This window comes from Lepidochelys kempii, chromosome 10 (genome assembly GCF_965140265.1).
Source record: "Lepidochelys kempii isolate rLepKem1 chromosome 10, rLepKem1.hap2, whole genome shotgun sequence".
In the NCBI taxonomy this organism is placed as follows: Eukaryota; Metazoa; Chordata; order Testudines; family Cheloniidae; genus Lepidochelys; species Lepidochelys kempii.
In genome coordinates this window covers 18,189,395-18,213,159 of record NC_133265.1, presented here as the reverse complement: position 1 = coordinate 18,213,159, position 23,765 = coordinate 18,189,395, and the positions used below count along the sequence as shown (strand labels likewise).

Here is a 23,765-nt window from a genome sequence, read left to right as displayed (position 1 = left end):
TCGTTTCGCACCCTTTTTCCTGAGTTACCTGTGCAGATGCCATACCACAGCAAGCATGGAGCCCGCTCAGGTAACCGTCACCCTATGTCTCCTGGGTGCTGGCAGACTCGGTACGGCATTGCTACACAGTAGCAGCAACCCATTGCCTTCTGGCAGCAGACGGTGCAATACGACTGGTAGCCGTCATCGTTGTGTCCGAGGTGCTCCTGGCCGCGTCGGCTGGGAGCGCCTGGGCAGATATGGGCGCAGGGACTACGTTTGGAGTGACTTGACCAGGTCATTCTCTTTAGTCCTGCAGTCAGTCCTATTGAACCGTCTTATGGTGAGCAGGCAGGCGATACGGATTGCTAGCAGTCGTACTGTACCATCTTCTGCCAGGCAGGCAAGAGATGAGGATGGCTAGCAGTCGTACTGTACCATCTTCTGCCGGGCAGGCAAGTGATGAGGATGGCTAGCAGTCCTACTGTACATCTTCTTGCCGAGCAGCCATGAGATGTGGATGGCATGCAGTCCTTCTGCACCGTCTGCTGCCAGCCAAAGATGTAAAAGATAGATGGAGTGGATCAAAACAAGAAATAGACCAGATTGGTTTTGTACTCATTTGCCTCCTCCCCCGTCTAGGGGACTCATTCCTCTAGGTCACACTGCAGTCACTCACAGGGAAGGTGCAGCGAGGTAAATCTAGCCATGTATCAATCAGAGGCCAGACTAACCTCCTTGTTCCAATAAGAACAATAACTTAGGTGCACCATTTCTTATTGGAACCCTCCGTGAAGTCCTGCCTGAAATACTCCTTGATGTAAAGCCACCCCCTTTGTTGATTTTAGCTCCCTGAAGCCAACCCTGTAAGCCATGTCGTCAGTTGCCCCTCCCTCCGTCAGAGCAACGGCAGACAATCGTTCTGCACCTTTTTTCTGTGCGGACGCCATACCAAGGCAAGCATGGAGGCCGCTCAGCTCACTTTGGCAATTACGAGCACATTAAACACCACACGCATTATCCAGCAGTATATGCAGCACCAGAACCTGGCAAAGCGATACCGGGAGAGGAGGCGATGTCAGCGCGGTCACGTGAGTGATCAGGACATGGACACAGATTTCTCTGAAAGCACGGGCCCTGCCAATGCATGCATCATGGTGCTAATGGGGCAGGTTCATGCTGTGGAACGCCGATTCTGGGCTCGGGAAACAAGCACAGACTGGTGGGACCGCATAATGTTGCAGGTCTGGGACGATTCCCAGTGGCTGTGAAACTTTCGCATGCGAAAGGGCACTTTCATGGAACTTTGTGACTTGCTTTCCCCTGCCCTGAAGAGTATGAATACCAAGATGAGAGCAACCCTCACAGTTGAGAAGCGAGTGGCAATAGCCCTGTGGAAGCTTGCAATGCCAGACAGCTACCGGTCAGTTGGGAATCAATTTGGAGTGGGCAAATCTACTGTTGGGGCTGCTGTGATGCAAGTAGCCCACGCAATCAAAGATCTGCTGATATCCAGGGTAGTGACCCTGGGAAATGTACAGGTCAAAGTGGATGGCTTTGCTGCAATGGGATTCCCTAACAGTGGTGGGGCCATAGACGGAACCCATATCCCTATCTTGGCACCGGAGCACCAAGCCGGCGAGTACATAAACCGCAAGGGGTACTTTTCAATAGTGCTGCAAGCTCTGGTGGATCACAAGGGACGTTTCACCAACATCAACGTGGGATGGCCGGGAAAGGTACATGACGCTCGCATCTTCAGGAACTCTCGTCTGTTTCAAAAACTGCAGGAAGGGACTTTCTTCCCAGACCAGAAAATAACTGTTGGGGATGTTGAAATGCCTATATGTATCCTTGGGGACCCAGCCTACCCCTTAATGCCATGGCTCATGAAGCCGTACACAGGCAGCCTGGACAGTAGTCAGGAGCTGTTCAACTACAGGCTGAGCAAGTGCAGAATGGTGGTAGAATGTGCATTTGGACGTTTAAAGGCGCGCTGGTGCAGTTTACTGACTCGCTTAGACCTCAGCGAAACCAATATTCCCACTGTTATTACTGCTTGCTGTGTGCGCCACAATATCTGTGAGAGTAAGGGGGAGACGTTTATGGCGGGGTGGGAGGTTGAGGCAAATCGCCTGCTGCTGGTTACGTGCGGCCAGACACCAGGGCGGTTAGAAGAGCACAGGAGGGCGCGGTACACATCAGAGAAGCTTTGAAAACCAGTTTCATGACTGGCCAGGCTACGGTGTGAAAGTTCTGTTTGTTTCTCCTTGATGAAACCCCCCGCCCCTTGGTTCACTCTACTTCTCTGTAAGCTAACCACCCTCCCCTCCTCCCTTCGATCACCGCTTGCAGAGGCAATAAAGTCATTGTTGCTTCACATTCATGCATTCTTTATTCATTCATCACACAAATAGGGGGATGACTACCAAGGTAGCCCAGGAGGGGTGGTGGAGGAGGGAAGGAAAATGCCACACAGCACTTTAAAAGTTTACAACTTTAAAATTTATTGAATGCCAGCCTTCTTTTTTTTGGGCAATCCTCTGTGGCGGAGTGGCTGGTTGGCCAGTGGCCCCCACACCGCGTTCTTGGGTGTCTGGGTGTGGAGGCTATGGAACTTGGGGAGGAGGGTGGTTGGTTACACAGGGGCTGTAGTGGCAGTCTGTGCTCCAGCTGCCTTTGCTGCAGCTCAACCATACACTGGAACATACTGGTTTGGTCCTCCAGCAGCCTCAGCATTGAATCCTGCCTCCTCTCATCACGCTGCCGCCACATTTGAGCTTCAGCCTTGTCTTCAGCCCGCCACTTACTCTCTTCAGCCCGCCACTTACTCTCTTCAGCCCGCCACCTCTCCTCCCGGTCATTTTGTGCTTTCCTGCACTCTGACATTATTTGCCTCCACGCATTCGTCTGTGCTCTGTCAGTGTAGGAGGACAGCATGAGCTCGGAGAACATTTCATCTCGAGTGCGTTTTTTTTCTTTCTAATCTTCACTAGCCTCTGGGAAGGAGAAGATCCTGTGATCATTGAAACACATGCAGCTGGTGGAGAAAAAAAAAGGGACAGCGGTATTTAAAAAGACACATTTTATAAAACAGTGGCTACACTCTTTCAGGACAAACCTTGCTGTTAACATTACATACATAGCACATGTGCTTTCGTTACAAGGTCGCATTTTGCCTCTCCCCACCTCGTGGCTACCCCCTCAACCCTCCCCCCTCCCTGTGGCTAACAGTGGGGAACATTTCTGTTTAGCCACAGGCAAACAGCCCAGCAGGAATGGGCTCCTCTGAGTGTCCCCTGAAGAAAAGCACTCTATTTCAACCAGGTGACCATGAATTATATCTCACTCTCCTGAGGATAACACAGAGAGATAAAGAACGGATGTTGTTTGAACGCCAGCAAACATACACTGCAATGCTTTGTTGTACAATGATTCCTGAGTACGTGTTACTAGTCTGGAGTGGTAAAGTGTCCTACCATGAAGGACGCAATAAGGCTGCCCTCCCCAGAAACCTTTTGCAAAGGCTTTGGGAGTACATCCAGGAGAGCCGCCAATGCCAGGGCAAAGTAATCCTTTCACATGCTTGCTTTTAAACCATGTATAGTATTTTAAAAGGTACACTCACCGGAGGTCCCTTCTCCGCCTGTCGGGTCCAGGAAGCAGCCTTGGGTGGGTTCGGGGGGTACTGGCTCCAGGTCCAGGGTGAGAAACAGTTCCTGGCTGTTGGGAAAACCGGTTTCTCCACTTGCTTGCTGTGAGCTATCTACAACCTCATCATCATCATCATCTTCTTCGTCCCCAAAACCTGCTTCCATGTTGCCTCCATCTCCATTGAAGGAGTCAAACAACACGGCTGGGGTAGTGGTGGCTGAACCCCCTAAAATGGCATGCAGCTCATCATAGAAGCGGCATGTTTGGGGCTCTGACCCGGAGCGGCCGTTCGCTTCTCTGGTTTTCTGGTAGGCTTGCCTCAGCTCCTTCAGTTTCACGCGGCACTGCTTCGGGTCCCTGTTATGGCCTCTGTCCTTCATGCCCTGGGAGATTTTGACAAAGGTTTTGGCATTTTGAAAACTGGAACGGAGTTCTGATAGCACGGATTCCTCTCCCCAAACAGCGATCAGATCCCATACCTCCCGTTCGGTCCATGCTGGAGCTCTTTTACGATTCTGGGACTCCATCATGGTCACCTCTGCTGATGAGCTCTGCATGGTCACCTGCAGCTTGCCACGCTGGCCAAACAGGAAATGAGATTCAAAAGTTTGCGGTTCTTTTCCTGTCTACCTGGCCAGTGCATCTGAGTTGAGAGTGCTGTCCAGAGCGGTCACAATGGAGCACTCTGGGATAGCTCCCGGAGGCCAATACCGTCAAATTGTGTCCACAGTACCCCAAATTCGAGCCGGCAAGGCCAATTTAAGCGAAAATCCACTTGTCGGGGTGGAGTAAGGAAATCAATTTTAAGAGCCCTTTAAGTCGAAATAAAGGGCTTCATCGTGTGGATGGGTGCAGGTTTACATCGATTTAACGCTGCTAAATTCGACCTAAAGTCCTAGTGTAGACCAGGGCATAGACGTGCTAATTTAAGCCCTGACACTGCAAGTTTTCCCAAATGGGTGGACCCCTGCACTCATATGGACACCCGCTGAAGTCCAACCCCATTGAAATCAATGGATATCTGCATGCGTGCAGTGGGTCTGCCTGCTTGGAGCAGCTTGCAGGATTGGGGCCTTATTTGGAGTATTGAATTTTTTTTAAAAATCCCAACTTGATTATCACACACATTGTAAGGAGAGTGATCACTTTAGATAAGCTATTACCAGCAGGAGAGTGGGGTGGGGGAAGGTATTTTTTCATGCTTTGTATGTATAAAAAGATCTTCTACTCTTTCCACAGTATGCATCCGATGAAGTGAGCTGTAGCTCACGAAAGCTTATGCTCAAATAAATTGGTTAGTCTCTAAGGTGCCGCAAGTACTCCTTTTCTTTTTGCGAATACAGACTAACACGGCTGTTACTCTGAAACCTGTCATTATTCCTGAATGTTATGAACCTTTTCTGAAGGCTTTCAACTCCACATAGATCGAGATGCTAGAGCCTGAACCTGTATCTGCCTGCATACAGCTATGCATGGAGCCATGGGATGACCCAAGCCTTCACCTTTGTTTCACCTCCAGACTGAAAGGCTGGCTGGTTATTAAGGAATTACATTCAGAATGAAGGGCAGGCTAAGAGCCCCAGGGCTGTCTCTGACCATTCGAATTGGCCACAGGCATTGATGTGGCAGCATAGCAAACTCACACTTCCAGGCCGGGGCTTCCCATCACAACATTTCAGAAGACAAGAGGGATATTTCTCCCTCTAAAATGGAGATACAGAAAGAAAACAAAAACCAACCATCAGGTCACGCTTCCTTTAATTCCATTATTTATTTATTTGTATATGGACTCTGTAAACAAAGTGGTGAGATTTATGAGAATTTTGTGCTGATGTGGCCATTTTGATAGCCAAAGAGATGAAAATGTCAGTCCATGGGCCTGATCCTGTAAAGGGTTGAGATCTGTGGGCCTGATCGGAAGCCCTTTGGAGTTCGATTCCTAATGGGTTTTGGATCAGAACCTATATGCAATTCGAATTCTCCTCCAGCAGCAGATTTACACCAGCATAACTCCATTGACTTCACTGGAGTTACTCGTGATTTATCCAGGGTAAGTGATAAGAAAATCAGGACCAACAACTTGGCTTTTCTTTGTGTTGTGCAATGGACATAACTGACCAAATTGGACACACAGCTGAGTCGGGCTAATAAGTACCACCTCAGTATACATGGCACAAATAAATAGATCTTTATTTTCAATAAATAGACACTCTCCATCATACCAGACAATATGCCATGAAAAAATGTACAGAAGCATCCAGCAAAACAGACAGCTTGACTGTAGCTAAAACTCACTCAGTGGTTTGAAAAACTATCTTGTTTAGTACATAAAACACAGAAAGACCCACTGCAGCCTGCTAAGAAGGGAATTAAAACCATGTGTTGTTTTGGGTTTTCTTATCTGCAAAAGCTCCCAAAGCCGGATCTTTTGCACAACATAAGAAAGGTCTTTAAAAGCTTGTCATGGCTTTTCCAGAATGCACTTTATTGAAAAGGTTTATTTTGCTATGTCATACTCTATCTACTTTACATACAGAGATTGCTATATTAGAGTGGCAGGGTCTCATTACTGACAGAACATTAGCTCTATGTTATACATGGTTGTATGTGAGGGCCTGTGTGTGTAACACTGCACATGTACACACACAAACACATACACACACCCAGACCCACAAAGGCACAAATACACACTAACAGGAGTTTAATTTTGTTGAACAAGTACAAAGACAAAACTGTAGTTAGAAGTGATTTTACCACATGTTCTATCATTTAAAAAAAATACTCTAGCCCATTTACCACATTCACCAAAGAGAACACACAAATACTTACATCTCCAATAAAATGAGTCATGGAGCGGTACTGTAAGGGTAGCGGAGGCAACTCAAAAAGTTTTCAGTTAACTCAGAATCTCCATGGCAGATCAGCCTATAATCTGCTCTGCAATACGTTGGAGCAGGTAAAGAACGCTTCTGCGTTAATAGTGACCTTTTGAATAGTCTCCATTATAATGTACGTGGATTAAAAACAGTGGTGTGGATGCAGCAGATGATGCAAGTAGTAACAGGTCCAACAGGCCACATTAGTAGTGACCCTGTGAAAACAATGGGCACATGAACAAGTGATACATGGTTTGCATTATGAAGGTTCACTGAGGCACGTAGGCTAACACAGCCAGTTTGTTACCAGCAGCTGTAACAGTTACTTTCAATTCCATGGAAATCACATGGGAGCGTGTGTGGGTTTGATTTTTTTTCCTCAGTTGTTTGCTTGTGTTGGTGATGAAGGACCATTCTCACGTCACCTCAAGAGATGCTGGAGAGACGCGATCACACTCAGCCCGGGACCGCAGACTGTGCCATTGCTCCACCGCTGTCCGATGGGAATTGAGCATTCGACGCCAGTGGTTTGACTCTGGTGAGCCTGTCGAATACTGACCAATCACAATCCTTCCAACAAAGTCATTGCTGCTTTTCACGTTGTGGCCATAAACTGAAGAAACAGAAACGAAAGCGGGTCAAGATCAACACCTACAACAAACATCCCCATCACATCTACAGAAAGCCGCCTTTCTCTAGGTTACTAACACCATATTTGGTGAGTGCAGAAATCCCACCAGGCAGCAGGGACCATTTTAAAATCCAAAGAGCCATTTCGCAGTCGGATTTGTACAGGAATGAATCCAGGTAAATTGCAGAACTTATGTACAAACCAAGGAATCCTCATATCCCCACAGCACAGCGAAGAGCAGAATAATGCAGCAAAAGAAGGGAAAGATTCATGGGGAATCTAGAGCAGTCAAAAAAGGAGCTCAATAGCAAATGGTCCTCAAGAGTGAAATCCTTGCATCACGGATTGGGGAGCTTTGCCATTGACTTCAATAGGGCCAGGATTTCATCACTAGAGAATAACATCAGAGTAATGCAGTGCGGGCATAACCCAGAGACTGAAATCAATGGGAAAAGACTCCTCCTGACTTTGATGGGTTTTGGGTGAGGTCCTAAGATTAGCAGCACCTTTGACAGAAGGGAAGAAGGAATCGTCCTGCAGTAGATGTCTGCGGTGATGAAATGTATTTTTGCATTAGGCCATATGCCACATAGAGGACAAGGACAGGGCATAGAATATGGTATGTACAATTCTGGTTATTGTATGGAAAAGACTTTGCAAAAATTGAAAGCATAATGCCCGAGCATTTTTGCCTATGAAAAAGGTTATGCAGACCTGGTCAGCTGCTTGGAAAAAATAAATGTTATTTTATAGATTAAAATAAGATTCTAATCTGAGACAGATACCTTGGTGCCAACAGATTAGAGCTTGTTACAGTGATATTTAGCAAACAGGAAAAGTAAGGGGAAAACAACTAGCCCAGATACAATTATAGTAGAATTTTTTTATATAAAAAGAGGTTGAAATTTTGGTCCAAACACACTCTAAGGATGAAACAGGTAAATATAGTGAAGGATTTTAAGTGAACAGATGCTATATATACTTCTTTCATTTTCTAGTTGCAAATGTGCTAGTTAAAATGACCAGAGATCTCGATCTACAGAAAACAATCAGACTTGACAAGGCTGTCCAATGTGATGTCTATAAAGGGCCAATTTTCAGTAATTATCACTAGAGCTACTTGTGAATAGTCCAGCTAAGCAACAAAGAGGGAGGAATAAACTTAATATCCTGTTCCTTCTATTAACCTCCCCTAGTGGAACAAATGCCCACCCACAGCAACAGAAATCATCATTATGCAATATAAAGGCATGGCCCTGGAAAGCATGGAGCACTCCTGTGAGATTGGATTGAGGGCACTCAGCAGCTTGCAGGACAAAGTCCTCCATCAGTGCAGCAGGAAGGTGGATGAAGGGGTTTGAGAAAGCCAAAGGCTTTGTCTACACTAGCACTTTTGTCAGTCAGAAGTGTGAAAAAACACACCCCTGACTGACATAAGTTTCACCAAAAAAGCGCCGGTGTGGACAGCGCTATGTTGGTGGGAGACGCCCTCTCCCACCAGCACAGAGCAGCTACACAGGAGACCTTACAGCGGCTCAGGTGCACGGTACAGTTGTGCTGCTCTAAGCTCCATAGTGTAGGCATAGCCAAAGTCAGAGGATTCCCAGGCACTGGCTAGAATCAGAAGTATCAACAAAAAATCTTTAAAACTGGATGGATTTCTAGTCTTCCAGTATAAACTGATGTAGAATGTAACTCTTCCAGGGGATTAATGGAGCCAGTTACCAAGCACTGGATGCTCTATCCCTATTCCCTACAAGTGTCTTTTTATGTTTCTATATTTGCTATTATACTAACACCACTCTGTAAATAATGCTAATTAACTATGTATAATGTACTTTTCTTAGCATGCAGCAGAGATGGATGGCCTTTGGCTTGAAAACAATCAGAGCCTGAAGCTCTGGGCTTCCCCTTTTCTGTCCGTTTGGCTAATACATCATGCTGCCTCAACCTGTTAACTCAGGGCCCAATCTGGCTCCCATCAAAGTCAGTAGCAATATTGCCATTAACTTCAGCCAGTGCAGAATTGAGCCCCCTGTTCCTGCCTGGGCATGGTTGGTCACATCCCATTTAGGGTTACACATTCTTAGTTTATGCCTTTGGCATTATTCGCATGTTAAAACAGGAGCAAGCAGAAGCAGGGGATTGAACTGAAGTAGTGCCAGTCAAAGGGTTGCATATACAAAGTACCATCTGCAGATGGGGGAAGTTTACTCAGGAATCTCCAGACACAATGCCTGACTCATCATCACCTGGGGAACAGGGTTTTGCAAGGACAGGGCATAGACCTGTCCCTCTGCCCTGTTCCCTGGGGCCTCCTCCCCTCATGGCACAGGTAGGCACAGCTTACATACCGGACCCTGACACCCCTGGAGCAGGAGATACAGCCGCAGCTATCAGCATGAACTCCCACAGCACTCCCAGTGGAGCTCTCCCCCAACCAGCAAGCCATTCCCTCTAAACCTGCAGCTCTCCAAATGCATGATGTTCCTTACGGGGAAGCAGGGAATAATGCCAGCTCCCCTTTTCTATGCTCACCAGCCAGATTTGGGCTATATTTGTGGGATACATCTACTCTGTGCTGCATAATGGGGTTGGCGTGATCACTGAACATCCATTGGCCCAGGACATCTGGGTAAACTCTATCTTTATTACATAAATGGCACTGGTGCTTTAACTCCATGCCCAAACAGGGCAGAGAGGGTCTACTTTTAGGTTTTGGACACACACAGTAAACTGCAGGGAACTCAGATGGCTAAATTCTGTGTTTATTTAACCGTTCAACCCCATGGAAATGAACTGCGTTTAAAGGGGTATACAGCAGGCACAGAATTAAAGGCTGCTTTCGTCCTATTAGAATCCAGATCTGTGAGTCTAAATCTTTCAAACCACACGCTTAAACCATTCAGCCATCAGCTCAGGCAAACCTAACAACTAGCTCCCCAAATCCCAGTATATGCACCCTTTGGAAGTTTATCTATTTTGATTTTTGTGGCGGTGGGAGTTTATAAGGAAGCAGTGACCCGACTCTCGGCTACGTGGGTTTGAGTCTATAGCGGAGAGCGCAGTTTGTCTCAGTGGACAGTTTCACATGGTCAGTATTTCAGAAAAGACTCAATGCTGTAGCAGCCTGCCTTGAAAAATCTGTTAACTTTATATCTGAAACTACAGTACTGAGGACATATAGTGTCACTGTCATCTGCTGCTGGAGGAGAGACACCCCAAAAGTCATAAAGGCAAAAATGTGACACAGAAACACCTACAGATATTGCTTAAAACAGAACCCAGTCTATCACGTCAGGAAAGACTCTGGCAACGCTGTGTTCAATTATTTCTATTACAACAGCAAACCAGTGCCCCACTGTGCTACACCGGCACATGCAGAGCAAGAACCAGTCCCATCCCTGAAAAACTTAGTCTAAATATGTTACACATTTGCAATTATACCTTTGCTCTACAAAACTTTCAAAGAATAACAAATAGCCCAGAGGAAAATACTTGCCCTATCCATGTTTATGCAAGATTCTGAAACAAAACATTAGGCAATGTACTATGAGGAACAACCCAACAATGGCAGGAAGATGAACTAAATGACCTAATGGTCTTTAACTTCTCTATTCTATTCTGTATATGTTCTTACAGCGCCTTCATCTCCATAGTATCTGAGTGCCTTCCACAAGCTCATTTAGCAAAGTATCGGTCATGGGAGGTCTGGTTCTGGTTGCGGTTCCCAACTTCTCTGATACTTACGGTATATCCAGATGTAACTGATGTTCTACCAAACTATTTTGGAATATTTCTAGTTGAAACTACAAAAATGCATAAAAGTTTTCTCTCTCTCAAATTCTTGACAGTCCCAGTTTAGAAACAGTTAACGTCATTTTGCTGAACCTGTGCTATAGAAACAATATGAGCTCCAAACATGGAGGGCAGTGTTTGAAAAATCCACTTTAAAACTCTGAATGCCGTAAGTGTGTGTCTTTAAACTACAATCAATATTTATATTTGATTTATAACCCTAAGACAGGAGGTCAGATTCTGATCTCAGCTACACCAGTGGAGATCCGAGTAACTCGATTCGCTCGAAGGGAGCTACTGCAAAGGAAAGGATGGCGTAATGAGAATCACCCGTTTTGTGTGGAATGGCCACTCGTCAGCATGCAAGGCAGAATTTCAGACTATCCATCTCTTTAACTAGTACACAGCCTGTCAGAGTTATTAATGAGTTCTCATAGTAGGCAAAGCATCTCAAACATACCCAGCAGGACTATGAGAAATGCCTGAAAGATACCAAGGGGGATTTATTATCTGACAGTAAACAAACATGCAAAAAACAACAACAAAATTCCCCCCCAAAAAACACCCCCACCCAACTTCTATAATGGTATTTTTTCTCTTTGTTTCAACAACAAAAGAAGAAGCAGAACCTGAGACAAAATACCATGTAATTTAAACCATCAGGGATAGGATGTTCTACACTAATTAATCACAGCACAGATTAGCAAATACAAAGTATTCCAGGCAATAAAAGGTTTCTTAACAACCAGTTAATGTTGGGACTGTAAACTGAGTAGCTGAGTTCAAAATGTGGGGATCACTTATTGTTCTGTTGATGCGAGGCAGATTGGATTCCAGTGATTTTAAGTGCACAAGTTGAAACCTTGCCTTTTAAAGGATATACATTTCAAACCATTTTCTTTAATTCCAAGAGAACTACCTGAGGGTACAGCACTCGTCCCCCAGCCGAAGGAGAATTCCAGGGCTTATCTGGCAGAGTCAGATAATTAGCATATGGAATCTTTAGGGTAGCAATATGCTAATTATACTACAGCTTCCTACCACCATTATTAGTGCTGCTATTATTGCTAGCGCTGGTGCAGTTCCACGATTTCTGAAAAAGGGGAACAGAAATTTCCTGGTGTTAGACGTTAGACTTACTTCAGTCAGGTGGCATTTTAGGACTGCCACAGATAGCCCTGTCCTCTACTATAATGCCTACAAACAGTCTCAATGAATTCACACCTTGAGATAATAAAGGCTGCTGCTTGCTAAGATAAAACATCTTTGTCTGCCAAAAATTCAAGTTAATTGATCAGTCCATGAGCTCATTTTAAAATTCTAGGCAGTTCATCATAGGGAGCGAATTGTTTTATTCTACTGTTAAAACTGTCAGCATTTGCTTGGTAAACAATCTGTAATGGCTCAGAGGAAAAGAACTGCTTAACAGGCACCACCAATCAGAAGGCTCTAAAGATACAGCTGTGAAATTAAGCCTCTTTTTAATCAGATCCAAGCACTGAATTTCTTTTCCTGCTAATTTTGTTTCTTACAAGAACAGCTTGGGAAGGGAAACTGGAAGACTCCATACACAGGGGTAAGAGAAGCTCAAAATAAAAATGGGATCTTTGTAGCCTGCACCAGCTGTCCCGCAGATTGTACCAGTTAGATGTGTGACAGGTTTCCCTCACTGGGTGTATGTTATAATGTACTTCATCTCTCAACTACAGAGGAAGAAACTGTTGTTCATTACCTGCTTTAGAAGTAGAACTTCCTTTATCAGCATGCTGATTAAGCACTGCCTGGTGCATTGATAAGGGTGTGCTAGCCATTCTCCCTTCTCTACACTATTTATGCTCTCTTAGTAATTGCACACACAGAGGGTTGCTTTAAAGGGCAAATAGCACATGCTCTCCTTTCCCAACGTGTATATACTCAGAGTGCTGGTGAAGACACTCAGCTGCTTCAGACACGGCCATTGCTAGGTTTGTCCCATTATACACACTTGCAGGTCTCTGATCTATTTATTCACATTAAGAGAATTATAGTTTTGCCAAGGTACGACACAAGACACAAGCAATCCTAGCTGGCACAGTGATGCCACTGAGCACAACCTCTGTGACAGGAATTACTCTGGCCAGGCACAGGGAGAGGTGAGAGAAGCTGACCAGCAGCATCCATTATCAGACAACGAGCAATGGCTTCTAATGGTCACATCGGTGCTAGCAGAGGAGATAAAAGTGCCCCAGACACACAGGGATGTTCTGAGTGAGACAACTGCCCTGCGTACTATGGATATATCCAGCCTACCTGCCTTCAGGCACGGGGAAGAGGCTCCAGCTCTCTTTCCGCCTCCCTTGTGCACCAGAGTGAAGCACATAAGCACTCATAATTGGGATTGCTTCAGACGAGGCAGCTCTTGTAGGTGTTTGTCTCTGTCTGAGGGGTTGGAGCAAATGCGGTTGTATCGCAGAACTTGGCTGTAGACAATGGATCGTGTGGTGTGGGCAGGGTGAAAGCTGGAGGTAGAAATAGCGGTCAGGAAACCTACTGATCGCTATTCCTACCGACATGCCTCCAGCTTTCACCCTGCCCACACCACACGATCCATTGTCTACAGCCAAGCTCTGCGATACAACCGCATTTGCTCCAACCCCTCAGACAGAGACAAACACCTACAAGATTTCTATCAAGCATTCTTACAACTTCACACAGTAGGCTACAGAACCGCACCCCCCCACTCCTGTCGTAGGCCACTAACCTCTGTCTTCAACACTTGATTTAAAGACTTCAATTAAACTGGTTATAGGTCTGCAAACCTGATAACCCGGCAGGGCTTTTTAAAGCATAAAATAAAGTCATTTTCTCTGGATTCCTCCAAACTCAGTCAAGCTCTGGTTATGACGAGGTAGACATTTATTTTCCATTTTAATAATCTCTCTTCCTAACAGAAATTGCACAACCAGATCCCATGAGGTATTTCTACACGATAGTAGTCATTGCTGTGACAACAGCATCCATTTCGAGGCCAAGATAGAGCAAAAAGCAATTAAAAAAAGAAGAAAACAGGTGACAACATACTGTGCTAATCAAACTAATTCCATCTGTATCTGCACATACTGCAGCTGGTCATTCTGGAATAAAAAGGGTCCCCTTACCCTTTTCATGGAAATGTTGAAGTATACATGAAAATTGTGTTCATTTCTGTGCACTAAAAGGACTGCATTTTTAAGGATGAACAATATGGTGCAAATAACATATTTGTATATTATATATTTACTTGTGTTCTTCCTAAATGCTTTTTTCCTAACTAAAGTATTGATTAGACTTTGTGCACTGTGATGAGGTTTTCTCCAAATTCAGTTGTGAAGGATTGGGACCAATGGATCCAGCCACGTAACTCCTACCTCCCACGAGCCCTCATGTAAGTACTCCTGATGACATTGCCCACCTTCCATGCCCAGTGTCCAGTCTGAGTAGCCAGGCCAGGCACTGGGTAGATGTGTGGAGAGACCTCCTTCCAAGCCTGCAGAGTATCTGCTGAATGGCTCTAACAGGCTACTTCAGTGCTGTGCATGTTCCTAATGCAGAGCCCCCTGGTACTGGCCATTGGGAGATTCAAGCAGCAGCACATTCCCAGCCATGTTCATCTCCTAGCCAGCCCATGCATTGCCCCCACCAGCCCTCTCTCTGCACGCTGCGACACAGGGGTCCCCACAAAGCTGTGTGCTGGGGAGCAGTCTACGTGACATCTCTTGTCCCCTGTGCATTGGAACCATATAGCTTCACTGCTAAGAAGGCCTCAGTGAATACAGGGCAGTGTGTTTTCCTTAGTGAATAGGAACATTTCACTAAGGTCACAACTTCATTTGGCACAGAACATTTAATGGGACCTGTGCACCCATGACCTCCAGTGAAGTAAACTCTCTCCTGTGGCATTCTCAGACCCTTTAGGCCACATTCTCAAAAGAGCTCAGCATGATGCACGGGGGGGGGGGGGGGGGGGTTGGCTGAGCTCTTCTGAAAATCTGCACCTACTGTCACAATGGGAGCTGGTGGGTGCAGAACTTTCTCAGATCTGGTTTTGTGTGCCCACTGCCCTATTCAAAGACTTCTCCATGATCTCACTGGTCTTCTAAAAAACACCCATGCAGACAATCCTGTCTCCTGATTATTTGCAATTGCTTTTCATTTGGTAAATGTTGCTAATGGTTTAAGGAGGTTTCTTTCTTACAAGGCCAGTTAGCCTGTGGGCAAAGTGACTCATTCCAGCCTCCTCTAGCTACACAGATGTAACTCAAACTTGTGCATAGGCTGTGCCGGTGTAAAAGATGACTTGCAAGGGTGCAATTTACCCAGGTGTCAAACACTAATGGTGCAAAAAGAACCTAACAATGTAGGCAAGGCCTAATTGAGAAGTGCAATAAAAGGGAAGCAGTAAAACAACTTTAAGGAGAAAACCACCCAAATGGCATAGTTATAACAACAGTGCCCAGCCAGCTGCATACAGTGCCCTTAGATCCAGTACAATTAAAATAAATGGTTGTTTAAAACACTACAGTACTTTCCTCTTTTAGAGGAGAGACGGCTCTTTTTTGGCTCATGCTCAATTTGAAAATACACCCCATGGAGTGTGCATAATGGAAAATGAATCAACTACATGTGGGGATGGGGTAGAAAGCAGATAGGATGAGCGAATTAACTGCTTGTGCACTCCAGGCTCCCCAGAAAACCAATGGAAACGGTACCTAGCTCATTAGAGACCTCTTCCGTTTGCATTACCATAAAAATCAAATCCACTGGGCTCAGCATGTTTGCCACTATGTAATATTAAGCTGACTTTTGCATACTGAATATTTTGCCTGTACAGTACAGATTTAAGGGCATGATCCTGCCATTCTTGCACAGAACTTCCACTGACTTGCCTGTGATATCATTTTTCTTATCAAACAAGACGTTCAATTTAAGCAAGTCTCATTGAAAAGTTGGATTGGAAAGCATTAGCAAGCACAGATTTTAATAAGTTGGTATTAAAATAGAGATTCCTCCTTTGAATGATCATAATAGTTATGAAATAATCTGCACAGAGGTCCTCATTCAGCAAGGTACTTAAGTATGTGCCTAACTTTAAGCAAATGAGCAGTTCCACTGAAATCAATGGGGCCACTAAAGTCAGTGAGGCTATTTACCTGCTTACAGTCAGGCAGAGGCTTAAGTACCTTGTTGAGCTGGGGCAGTAAACACATATATCTATATTTATATATCCTAATATAAGAAAAATATGTCAAACTGAGTTATTTAGCAATTACTGTATCAAGCGTTACGTATAAACAAGCAGGAACTCTGCTGCCCCCTGCAGGCGAACAGGTTCAATACCCAAGTAACAAAATAATTTAAAATTAATAAATGGAATTATTTATTAAGCACCTGATCTCAAAAGTCAATGGGACTTGCACGTTCTAATCAACTTCTCTCAGGATCAAGCCCTAAATCAATTACATAAAGAGATGCTGTACTAAACTGTTTAACTCCAAAGGAAAACAATAAGAGAGAAAATAATGAAATGAATGAATCCTTATTAGTTTATCATCCATGATATAATTTCAGTAGCTTCAGGAGTCCCTCCTTGCTTCAAATGGAACGTTTCCCCTCAGTTAATCTGAATTCCCCATTAATTCGTCTCTACCGTACGTAATTCATTTCCTAACAAATTTTACCAAAGTTTTGTTTAATGTATTTGCTTTCACATTGCATATTTTAAAAGCCTTTAAATAATTAAGTGCTGCTTTGTGCACATCACATGCACATATCTGCCACAAGAAATTGCACCACAACTCTGACAGTACACCCAGTATGACAATGGAGCCAGTCCAACACTGCCCTGGGGCCATTTCCTACCTACCCAAACACAGCCAAGCAAACTACATGGGCAAAAGGAAACCAAAACAGAATAAGAAAACCCTGAAGTTTTTCTATTTTTATCAGTACAATATAAACCTAATTTTTTCCCAAACTCTATTTAGCAAAACTCCAGTTTCATCTTTTAGTTCCCTGGGGCTGTTCTGGGTGAGACCACCCCCTGGTTATGCAAATAATTTGCTTTAAAGCTATATAAGAGTTTATTAATTATTATATGTATATTATTGGTATTACAATAGCATCTTAAGGACCCAACTGAGTTCAGGGCCCCACTATGTTAGGTGTTGTACAAACACATAGTAAGTGACATTCCTACCCGATGATGTGAGGTGATGAGTCATCCCCAAACTAGAGCCTGATCCGGTACGTGGCTGAAGTCGTTCCTGTGCCAGGCTCCAGCCAGGCCACAAGTCAGGACCTGACTCACAGGGCAGGTATTTAAGCTTCACAGGAAAAACAGCAGCTCAGTCTGCCCAATGTAACTTCATGGTTTTTAACTCTCCCCTGCCTGATAGTGGTGGCAGACTCCCCAGTCCTTAGGCTGCTCCAGCCCTGTTCTGTCCTTCCTCCAGTCCAGCTCCCAGCCCTATGATTGCTTTGTTCCTGTTCTTGTTTACTTATTCCAGCTCTAACCTCTAGCTCTGATTCCCAGCCCAACTGCCATTTCATCCACCACTAGTCCCAACTGCCACTGCTCCAACCACTAGGTATGACCCTCCACATCTCAGTTTCTGACAGATAAACAGACAAAGGGTGGGGAGGGAAAGAGACTTCCAGGTTCCCCAGAAGCAGGTCAGTGCCAAGATTAGAACCCCAGGTCTCCTGACTCTCCTGTCCTAACTACCAGACCACGCTCCTGCTCTGAAATGTTCAGTGCTCCAGTTAGCACAGCTTCTTTAAAGCCAGTTGACATTTTCTCCTTTACACTCCTGAGCACCTGAAATCTTAGGCTAAATTAGGGATTAACTGTACTTTTTGAACTGCAGACATCAATATTAAAAAGCTAGTTAGTGAAAAGATCACAAAGTTAAGAATGGTTTCAGAGTAACAGCCGTGTTAGTCTGTATTCGAAAAAGAAAAGGAGTACTTGTGGCACCTTAGAGACTAACCAATTTATTAGAGCATAAGCTTTCGTGAGCTACAGCTCACTTCATCAGATGCATATCGTGGAAACTGCAGCAGACTTTATATATACAGAGAGAATATGAAACAATACCTCCTCCCACCCCACTGTCCTGCTGGTAATAGCTTATCTAAAGTGATCATCAGGTGGGCCATTTCCAGCACAAATCCAGGTTTTCTCACCCTCCACCCCCCCCACACAAATTCACTCTCCTGCTGGTGATAGCCCATCCAAAGTGACAACTCTTTACACAATGTGCATAACAATCAAGTTGGCTATCACCAGCAGGAGAGTGAATTTGTGTGGGGGGGTGGAGGGTGAGAAAACCTGGATTTGTGCTGGAAATGGCCCACCTGATGATCACTTTAGATAAGCTATTACCAGCAGAACAGTGGGGTGGGAGGAGGTATTGTTTCATATTCTCTCTGTATATATAAAGTCTGCTGCAGTTTCCACGATATGCATCTGATGAAGTGAGCTGTAGCTCACGAAAGCTTATGCTCTAATAAATTGGTTAGTCTCTAAGGTGCCACAAGTACTCCTTTTCTTTTTTAAAGTTAAGAATATACAGCCACGACGGGATACTAATGATATGCTACTGGTGAACAACGATTAAGACCCTAAAATAAAGAGCACCCCTCATAGCAAGATTACAGACAAAAAACCATGATGTTGGACGTGGCATGGAAAGTCCCTTGAAAACCCGCATGTGAAGATGACAAAGAAATCGTGTCATTTTAAAGCCACAGTACTCGCTAACCTTTCCCCCCCCCAAATATATTAAGGGTTATGTTGATATACATATATTAAATTATGATACTGAAACATAAAGATTAAGAACTGCTAAATGGTAAAATTAAGAGCTTAATTAGTTATACTTTAATAACTTATAATTATGGAAAGTGAATGAGTTTAGATAAGGTAACACTTGTCTCAGCCAAAGCCTCAGCCTTACTTTGTCTGGCTTGAGTGTTATTTTGCTATTTTTCCCCTCTTACATAGATTTTCTTAAATAATGCTATTGCTGGCAGAACAAGGGATGGTTTGTTCATGGCATATGTTGTGTTTTAGGTCAAAAGCAAAGTTAATTAGCATGATCAATATACATCCCTGTAATGCTAAAAGTCCCCTTTCCTGGGAAAAATAACGGCAAGATGACATGAATACATAATGCAATGAAAATGGTATAAACAGCAAAAGCTGTGTAAATTGATGCTTGCTCATATGTACAGTATGGTTACATAAGACAAATGCTTAATGCTGATTGGAGAAAAGCTAATGAATATGTAAACGTAGAAAGGTATGCAAAGGAGGAGCCCTAACAGGAGAAATAACAGACTAGATAATGAAGTAATGAGACAGAAGGACCAGACCTGACGCATCAACAACCCTTGTGAAGTACAGGAGAACTTCCCAGTACCCCAGAATTCAGTTACATGGGCCTCTACCTATTCCGTCTTATCATCTGGCATAAATATATGTTCAGACACTACAACTGATAAGGATTCCGTCTGCATTTTATAAATAAAGATGAAAATTTAAGCCTGAATAGGGTGGACTCATGACTCAGTTTCCCAGCTTATGGTCCCAACAACTGATTCACGAGTATGGAACAAATTCTGCCTTCAGCTATGCTGAGGCAACTCTATTGAAGTCAACAACTTCAGTGTAACTAGAATTCAGCCTATATCATTTATCAGAGAAAAAAGAAAATCAGAGACAAGAGGCAGTGGTTTGACATTTATGGATTTGGTCTAAGTGAGTCTGTGAACTGAATGTAAAATTCATTTCTCAGAATTTTCCTTCATTAAGCTACTCTCTGCAACATCTGCTAATGTTAAACTGCAGATGGAATTTTAATCTCCATAGCTAGTCATTGAACGCTTGTGCTAATGTTGGGCTGCTGGGATTGATGGTGCAGAGAGTGCAATGCTTTCTAAGCAATACGTCTCTATCATCCAGCTGCTGCCCCCCACAGGATAACAATACTAACCAACTTAAGGAAACTCTGCCTTGGCAAAATTATTTCCTGCTCCTGGTCCTGCTGCAAAGACAACCCCATACATTGGCCTGCACAGCATCTGGACAAAAGAAAACTCAAAATATGCAATTGCCCACGGGATTCTCAAAAAAGGGTTGGCTGCTGGTGTATGAAGTTGGTCTAGTAAAAGATACTACCTCACCAACCGTCTCTCTCTAACGCCCTGGGACCAACATGACGACAGCAACACTGCATATTTGGAATGTGAAATTCAGGCATGGCCCTGGGAATTCCCTGACTGAGCCTATAAAAGTACTGCACTGGATTTTGTGGGCAACATTGACTACCATGATATGATTATGAGCTCAGTGAAACCTTGGTTTGATTTAAGTTAAAACCCAACTGAGATTGATAGGTGTGAATTCCCCAGTCAATTAACATAACTAAGCATAAGGCCGATACAGAATTCAATTAATAAAGACGTTAAAAGGGTAATATAATTAAAGCTAATGAACATGAGGTTATGGAAAATATCCAGTTAGTTTGACAGGATATATTTTTGGTGAGATTACAAATTTGGTTGATCAAGGCAATAGTGTTGATGTAATATGTTTATACTGCTGTAAGGTATTTGACTTGCTACCACAGGATATTTTGATTAAAAACTAGAACAATATAAAATTAACATGGCACACATTAAATGGATTAAAGCTGGCTACCAGATAGGTCTCAAAATATAATTGTAAATGGGGAATCATCATCAAATGGGTGTGCTTCTAGTAGGGTCTCACAGGGGTCAGTTCTTGGCCCTGTGCTATTTAACATTTTTATCAATGACTTGGAAGAAAATATAAAATCATCACTGACAAAGTTTGCAGATGACACAATAATTGAGGGAGTGGTAAATAATGAAGAGGACAGTTCACTAATACAGAGTGTGACAAAGTTGGGGAATTTTGTAGTGTTTTACATAAATAGTGTGTGCTATTCATGTTTAACTATTCCCCTGTGTGCTGCATGTTTAACAAGGTGGTGGGAGAGGGTTTGTTGTTGCAGAGGACCAGGTGTGACCTCGCCTAGCAGCTGGGTCCCAGGACAATGGCCTGGAGATGGGAGACCCTAGCAACCAGTGACCTGATGACCAGGAGGCCCAGCCCAGCTTGGAAGGACGCCAGTTCTGGCCAGCTGGAGGACAATGGGCTGAGGAGAGAGGACCCTGGTGACCTGACCAACCAGTTCCAGCCAGAGGGGAACAAAGGTCAGAGGCGAGAGGGCCCCAGTGACCTGTTTACCTGGGATGGAAGACAAAGGGACCTGGGAGGAACTGTTGGGGTACGGTGATATAGGATGCCTAAGCTGGAAGGAGGGGGCTGCTGGACTGGGGAGAGAGAGCAGCCAGAGCCCACCTGGATGGAGGAGAGACCTAGATGTACTGTGCTGAGGGATGCTAGCCCTGAGGGCCCAGAGAGTTTCCTGTGCTGAGTTCAGATGCTCAATAAATCTTTCTGTTTTACACTGGCCGAGAGTCACTCCGGTCTAGAGATCAGAGATGCATTATTCCCTCTGGGGGTAGAGGCCCCGGGGGTCCAGAGTGAGTAGACTCCCTGAGGTGGCCCACGGCGAGAGACAGGCGTACTCAAGGCTCAGAGAGGTGCGGTTCCAGGAGGCGGAGGAATCTCAGAACAAAGAATGGAGGCCATATTTACAGGATGGGAGTCTCTATCTCTGGGAAGCAGTGACTCTGAAAAAGATTTTGGGGGTGGAAAGTGGATAATTAGCCGAACATGAGCTCCCACCGTGATACTGTGGCCAAAAGGCCTAATGTGATCTTTGGATGCATAAACAGGGGAATCTTGAGTAGGAGTAGAGAAGTTATTTTACCTCTGTATTTGGCACTGGTGCAATACTGCGTCCAGTTCCGGTGTCAACAATTCAAGGATGTTGAAAAATTGGAGAGGGTTCAGAGAAGAGCCACAAGAATGATTAAAGGATTAGAAAACATGCTTTATAGCGATAGACTCAAGGAACTCAATCTATTTAGCTTAACAAAGAGAAGGTTAAAGGGTGACTTGATTACAGTCTTTAAGTACCTACAAGGGCAACAAATATTTAATAATGGGCTCTTCAATCTAGCAGAGAAAGGTGTAACAATCCAATGGCTGGAAGTTGAAGGTAGACAAATTCAGACTGGAAATAAGGAGTGAATTTTTAACAGTAAGGCTAATTAAGTGTTGGAATAATTTAAAAAGGGTTGTGGTGGATTCTCCATCAGTGGCAATTTTTAAATCAAGATTGGACGTTTTTCTAAAAGATCTGCTCTAGGAATTCTTTTGGGAAAGTTCTCTGGCCTGTGCTATGTAGGAGATAAGACTAGATTATCAGAATGGTCCTTTCTGGCCTTGGAACCTATGAGAGCCCTCACCTAAGAGAAAGAGTATGTGGACCCACCCAGGAGTTTTGTTGAATATTGTTTTGGGTAAGGGGGTGGGGGATGCGTAGACAGAACAGACAAAAAATCTGGGGGAAGGAGAGAGAGAGAGCGTGCCTGAAGGAACAGCTGAAAGCACATGGCTGACCCTGGAAGAAATATGGGGAGAGGTTTTTGGAACAGTGGTGCAGGCTGAGAAGAGTGCTCTTGGTGCTGTCAGCAAAAGACACTGTTTCCTGCTATTTGATTCCTTGGATGTTCAGAGACACAGGGTTTTGTACATTCTTTGCAAACAAATAAAATCGCACCAAAAAAATACCCGTCACCAATTTCTCCTCCTAACGGGAACAACTTACTAGACCCTGAATTTTTGCCTAGCCATTTGGGTCAAATGGGAGGCAGCCTCTATCAGTGCAGTGATTATATTCTGGAATTTCCACCTCCAGTTCACATTGAATGTCATCTACTCATGGTAATGCTGGTAATGCTACACAAGCCCTAAAAGTTTCTCCTACACATGCTACTGTCGCTACTACATATTCTTGGGAGGAAGGACAAGGGACCCTATGGCACAGTGCTGGGACTCCTAAGTAGCAAGAAATGTGTAAGCACAGACACCTGTCAAGATCTTGAATACAGCCAGAAATGACACCACAGGAAATATGATCCCAGAATGAGTCAGAACAAAATACTAGCTATACCAATTTTTCAATTTAAAACAGAAGTTGGTAAAGTGAATACATGCAATTTCACATGAGAATAGGCCCAATCATCTCCTTCTCTTACCATCTATTCCCTGCACCATTGGACCCGGGCCCAGCTAAGCACTTAAGCACGTCAGTGACTTTAAACATATTTCTATACTTCAAAGGAATTACTTATATGTCTAAAGGTACCCATCTGCTTAAACGCTTTTCTGGGTCAAGACCTTACTACATATGCAGTCCACCCTCCCCATCCCACCCAGCTACCTTCGAGACCAAACTGAAAGAATTGTTGTCTGTGGTGATGTTCCTATTTGTAAACCTTGACAGAATAAAAACAGAATTAATCCATGCTAACCTCCAACTCTAAACATTGCATGAGGTCAGTGTTAGTCAAATGGAAGACAACAAAATTAACAGTGAAAGATGCTTTATTTGCAGTCATTCCTGTGTGTATTACAAACAATAGAGAGGGGGAAAAAACCTCTATGAAATGCTACTTGACACTTTCCTGTTAAGTAGCACTTCATGGCATTCACAGCAGCAAATCAATTATCCAAGAGGGGGCATTTTTTTCTCTGGGCCCTATTGTTTGTTTTCTAATCAAGCAGGCAAATAAAATTGGAATTCATGGGAATTTACCTAATGACCAGAGAAACCTCTCAACTACTGGGGTTGTGCAAACATCATGCT

The 23,765-nt window shown here is 44.1% G+C and overlaps 1 protein-coding gene across 5 annotated transcripts in view; it reads right to left on the bottom strand.

Annotated features, from left to right (window-relative positions):
* Positions 1-5,800: 5,800 nt before the first annotated feature.
* Positions 5,801-23,765, bottom strand: part of SYT17 (synaptotagmin 17) — a 112,498-nt gene continuing 94,533 nt past the window's right edge. For 4 of the 5 annotated variants that reach the window (XM_073362318.1, XM_073362321.1, XM_073362319.1 and 1 more), the window contains one exon: positions 5,801-7,122. In XM_073362318.1, coding sequence (XP_073218419.1) covers positions 6,926-7,122 — 197 coding nt within the window. In that variant the 3' untranslated portion in view covers positions 5,801-6,925. The remainder of the gene's footprint in view (positions 7,123-23,765) is intronic. The other variant, XR_012161138.1, reaches the window with a different exon arrangement.